The 6000-nt window shown below is 31.0% G+C and overlaps 1 protein-coding gene across 1 annotated transcript in view; it reads right to left on the bottom strand.

The window, feature by feature from the left end:
- LOC134235447 (phospholipid-transporting ATPase IF-like) overlaps positions 1-6000 on the bottom strand; it is a 42630-nt gene continuing 36630 nt past the window's right edge. The window contains exon 29 of the mRNA XM_062717583.1: positions 1-393. Coding sequence (XP_062573567.1) covers positions 262-393 — 132 coding nt within the window. The 3' untranslated portion in view covers positions 1-261. The remainder of the gene's footprint in view (positions 394-6000) is intronic.

The following is a 6000-nucleotide window of genomic DNA, read 5'->3' as shown; positions in this document are numbered from 1 at the left end:
ATACATTGTACATAGACAATATGTTCTTTGAATGTATAATTGTATAACACCAGTAGAAAAATAGCCCTGAAGAGACATGCTTCAATTTGGTATATGGAAAAAAACATCCTTAATGGCACTTTAACAGTGTATAACTTTGATTTTACACAATAAATACAAGTAATTTCATAAAAATAACAATTGACACACATTGCATAAATTCTTTTTTCAATTCAGCACCACTTTACATTAAAATGTACAAAATGCAAGCTGATTTACAAATCATAGTCGAGTCTTTGTAATTGAGCGAGTTTTTATAACGGGTGACCTGTTGTCGGGGACTTGGTCCGTGATGAACTTCTGGGTGCAGTTTGAGGAGAGAGGCTGTAAAGGGACAGAGGACTCAGAGTGGATCTATAAAAAAAAAAAGGAATCGGAAAAATAAAGAATTCATATCTCCGCACATTTCACACCATAAAGAAATCGCATCTCACACAGTACGTACCGTACAAGAGGTTTGATTTAATATACATTATAATTTTTTTTTATTTTATTATTGTAAAGATGGCAATTACTTTTTTTTTATTTTGACTTTCAATTTTTAGAGTTCTCCCTTCAACATACACAGCAAAAAAATGGACAAGAATTTTTACCAAGAAGTCTTACTTTAAGTGAAAATCAAAGCAAAAGGCCTATAGGCCCCATTGCTCACCTGTGTAACTATTACCCTGTAAACTGCTGTTTTTCATCAGCTGATTTTTTCCCTTTATAACTGATTAAAACTTGTTTGATTACCAACTGGGGCCCAACCCTACCCATTGGGGATATAATTTGAACACAGTTAAATCAACACTACCTGAGGATGCTTCTATATCACTAAAACTACATTTGGATTTCTTGTTTTTGAGTAGATATTTAAAGATTTATCCAATGCAATTCTGTGTAAAACTTTGATTGCCTGTTGTACATGGTTCCTCCCTACCCCAGGGGTCATGATCTAAAATAACTTTTATGTACATTATGTAATGAAATTTTCCCACAAATTTTATCTTTTGAGCCAGGCATTCTTGATAATAAGATTTTTAAAAAGATATGCTATCAAATTTTACTCATTCTTAATTTTCTCCCCTTGAAAGAGGACATTGCAATTCATTTGAACAAACCTGAATCCTGCTTTGTGGAAAGTGGCTGAAATTGGTTGAGTGGTTCTTGAGAAGTCTAAAATGTGAACAGATTAGAGAAGACATGCTACTGGGACCAAATGTAAAACTGACAGACACGCTTTGACTAGAAAAGCTCACTTGAGCCTTTGGTTCAGGTCAGCTAATAAAATATTTTCAAATCTTGTGATTAAAATCATAAAAATATAATATTCACAGTGCATGATTAATTCTATTGAATTTATTAACTGTTAATTAAGTTTATGCTTCCACCTTTTCCATGCGAAATGCTGCAACAGTGTATCATTAGCAAGATGAGCGATTATACCAACAGACCAGGCTTCATTATATGATAGAAGAATGCAGTGTGCTATTTTTTTCATGATTAGTAACATTTGTTAACATTTTTTTTATGTACAGTGTATCTTTTCATATTTTTTTTTCTAGGCTGTATGCCCAGTAACAGTTTATTCATATACTACTTATTAACGACTTTAACCCTTCTATCTATGTTTTCAATTCTAATTTAATTTATTAGAAGATTTCTTTTGAACACCTAAGTAATAATGTTAATTGATTTAAATTCTATGTCATCTACATGCAATGTCTGAATAGTTTGCAATTTTTCTACTGTACAAGACACAAAACATTATTCATTCTATAATAAATATCAAAACTGTCAAAAATATAACAAAAATCCTTCCATTTCAACAACTTTCAAACTGTAAACAACTACTAGTTCTTAATTTGTCCGTTTAAATTTTTAATAAAAAACATTATATATCTCCCACAACAGCAAGGAAATGAAAAGTAAATAAAGATTCTTAGTGTCATTGTTTTAGCAGTCCCTATGTCTTCTAAAACAAAGACATGCAACATTTCACATTGACGTCAAGACTTACCTATAATGGCCGTCTGTTTGCAAGCCGCGTAAAAAGAAATATTCTGATGTAATTTAATCTTGATAAGACATGGCGAGTTAAATGGATTGTTTTTTTTGTGATAAAAGAAAAGCATGGAACTTAAAATACAGTATGGGAAAAATTCACAATCTACAGGCCAAAAAGTAAAATGTCCAAGAAAAATAAAATAATCTACAGATTACAATTATGTTGTACATGTACTATGAGGTATATGATATTCTATGGTTTCATTCTTTCAAATTCAAGACAATTACCGATATCATTGCTTCTTATCATTGCTACAAATATCAGTTTATTTATTGTTTTGTCTTTGAAAAATCTGAACAAAATTAGAAATAATAATAAGCTATATAAAGATCTATGTAAATAATACATATAACTCCAAAATATGCTTATACTAATAAATGGTTGGTTTGCAAAAGAAAAATAAATGTTTGCTGATCATATTTTTTTTAATTTACTTGGTTATAACTCAGGTTCTAACATGTTGTTCATCCAAAAAAAAGTCATTGCTATTAAATTTTTTGGTACATCTATAATAGTTTAATCTGGAAGGATGCATGTACATGTATATCATTCATGCATGAATGCATTCTGGATATTTTACATATTTTGATAAATATCTACCGGTAAATAAAGATCAATACTTAAGGTCAGGGTCAAATAAAGGATCAATGTCATTTCATTAAGAAACCAAATCCCTAAAAGACTGAGTCAAGTATAAATAAAAATAAAATTTAGGATTTAAATGGGTGAAGTTTGTATACTCGCAAGAAATGAGGGATATGGGATGAAAGTATAAGGATGTGTTTAACACTATAAATTAAAATTAAGAATTCCTAAGAGCTTTAAGTATATGAAACAATTAGTTTGTGTAGAAAACATCTAAAGCTACATTAACAAAGCACACGTGGCATTATACAAGGTGCTGTGATTCGTCTACCTCCATTAGTTCAAATTATTACAACACAATGCAGAAGTATACCTAAAAATCCTCAGCTAACTCCACCTGTGACAGAGTCAATTTTCCTGAACGCTTAGAGAAAGAGACACTAAGCTTATTGGCTGGCAGGTTCTACAATTTAATGGCACAAGACGCACAGTGTTAGGACAAATTCCAAATAAACTTAAGGTATGTTGCACTTTTTATAATTTAATCAAAATTGCAATATAGTTTAGCAACATACGTTTAAGGTACGTTGCACTTTTTTAAAACCACTAGTTCTTATAATTTTTCAAAACTGCAATATAGTTTACTTGATCATACATGTTCTCTGGCTGTGATAACAAAAATCACATGTGAATGTCAGTAAATGTTCCAATAATAATCAGGCATCTCAGTATTCTACTATCACAATGATTACAGGGATATATGTTTCAAGAAAAAAAAATGCAGCATACATTGGTAATAAAAGACAATTAAAGCATTGCATTTACCTGATAAAAAAAACATAATCCTCAAAATACAAGCACAGTTGTACTTGTAAGACCATGCATTTAATAAATTTTCCATTTCTAATCAGCTAGGTCTTAACAGTCTTGCAGAAAAATATTTTTCTATGCAATTGTCCTAAGAAAAAAAATCTTTAAATAGTGAATGTCTCAATAGCAGATCTAGAGGACTGCAATTCCTTAATGGCATTGCAGGCATATAAGCCCCTTCCCTATGTGTGTTAACTCATACATAAACCTCTAGTCTAATACAAGTAGATATAAATTTTGCACCGACTATGCTGTTAGGACAACCCATTGCAAAGAAACAAATTTTGCACCTGAAGAAGTTAAAATTGCTCTCTGAGCAAAATGCCAACTCAGGTCTCCCAAAATCCTAGAAACCCCCTCCCCTCCCCAACCCCCAATCCATGATTATTCTGCTGAATTATAGCTATGGTCAATACCTGACATTTTTTGTACTTGTAAAATATGCCACAATTCTTTTTCTTTTCTTGCGTGTTCTATCAATCAGACAATCTGAATGTTGTACTGGAAACAGGATATTATTTAATCTCAGACATATTATTTGAAATAAACTTCCCTCAAGTATCTCTTTAGCAATTTTTTTTTAATTCTCTGGTTAACAGTTAACTACATGCAAGCACAGTGTGTTAGTTAAGTACTGTAAAATAAGTAAATTTTGTAGGTCAACAAACAGCAACATTCTGCTACTTGAATCTTTTCAAAAACGGGGGAGTCAATTCCATTTCCTGCAATTATGGTATTTTATAGTTAGGACTGGTCATCAAAATTTTCAAAACAATTTTATAACTCAAAGCAACTACATACATTACCCATCAATATGCATTTCAGATTACAGTTCTGAACATTTTAAACAATGGAATTTTAACTGAAAAGGACTTTTAGGGCATATATCATATTAGGCAAGATTTTGGAATATGCAACATTCAGATTAAACAAGTTTCACTGTATATTTATTTTTCTAGAACAAGCAGGTATAAAGTAATAGCTTTGGTGATTATTGGGATTCATCAATATGCATTTTGTATTTTTGCTCTGTGAAAATTAAGTTTTTAAAAAGTTTGCAAAAAAGCATAGGCAAGTCTATACAATGATTTTCAAATATTTTGCTGATTCATATGGCTTTTGCTTCATTATTTTAGTACAAGACAAATAAGCTTATATCTGAATATAAGGCAAAATACAAGTAGGAACAGGTAAATAGTGTCAGACTTACTCTTTTACCAAAGATGAAAGGGAAACACATGACCCATGAAAATTTCCTCTGTAATGCATACATGACATTTATGATCTTGATAATTTTATCTCTATCTAAATTGTCCTTTCATAATTTTCAAATACATGTAAAAGCTTTACTTCATAAAACTATAGTTTAATGATAAGATTCTCTCATTCTATAATTTTGTGGGTTCATGTTTTGCAGGAATTTTTGCCACAACCTTTCTACAAATTGATGAAGTGAGCCAAAATGAAATCATGAAATTTATTCCTAAACAGAAGAGGCCCATGGGCCAAAATGCTTGCCTGAATCAAATGGCTTTCATCCTCTCCTAAATAATTTGTAATGAGACTAACATGTATAGTGGGGCCTAATCATATCTAAAAACGTTTGAAAACCTTGACCTTAAAACAATTAAGGTTCAGCTGATAGATAATTTTTTTCCAAACTTCCTGCTTTTAAACAAACCTTATAAAGTTCAACAAGTGTATTGACAAAATAACCATAACACAGGAATATAACATTGAACAAAACACCCTGTAAAACATTTACTCAGTTTGTACAAAAAAAAACAATTGCATATTAATCATGCACATGCACCAACAATTTATTTCAACTCAGTCAGGAGGATAAATATATTACTAGTAATTCGTACGCAATTGCATAAATACATTTAAATGTGCAATGGACATATTCCACCTACCAACTAAAGAAACCAAAATATCTTTTACAAAAATACGACTTAGCTTTTTCACTGAATAACCTGGTCAATTAAGGGAAACAAATTGATAATTTGGCCTCAATTTTCCATCTGTTAACAAGGGAATGTGCTGTATGGAGTGCTGGTAAATACTAAGCAGTGGCGGAAACACGTATACATGTACTGCAATTTATTTAATGCAATAAACTATTCCTTGTCAAAGAGAGTCGATACAACAAGATATTAAACTTGAATTTGCCTAGGTAACCATCCATAAATTTGATATAAATGGCCAGTGTAAATGTAGGGCATGCGCATACACGTATATTTTAACATTATAGTGTAGATGCTTCAATGTATGATACATATTAGGGATTTAAAGTCCCAAATTTTGATGGAGATATATTTAATTAAGTTCTTAAACAGTATATGCTGACTTCAAAGCACTGAACTCTTGCTGTATAGGCTTTTACAGAAAAATGTACATATTTCGTCATATTTTGAAACTGTGTGTTCAGGATCACATTTTAGATATGTTTTTCC

This window comes from Saccostrea cucullata, unplaced genomic scaffold, assembly GCF_032062105.1.
Source record: "Saccostrea cucullata isolate Sc308-1 unplaced genomic scaffold, CSIRO_AGI_Scuc_v1 ctg446, whole genome shotgun sequence".
Classification (NCBI taxonomy): Eukaryota; Metazoa; Mollusca; class Bivalvia; order Ostreida; family Ostreidae; genus Saccostrea; species Saccostrea cuccullata.
Note: the sequence above shows the minus strand (reverse complement) of the source record. Positions and strands in the feature narration are given on the sequence as shown.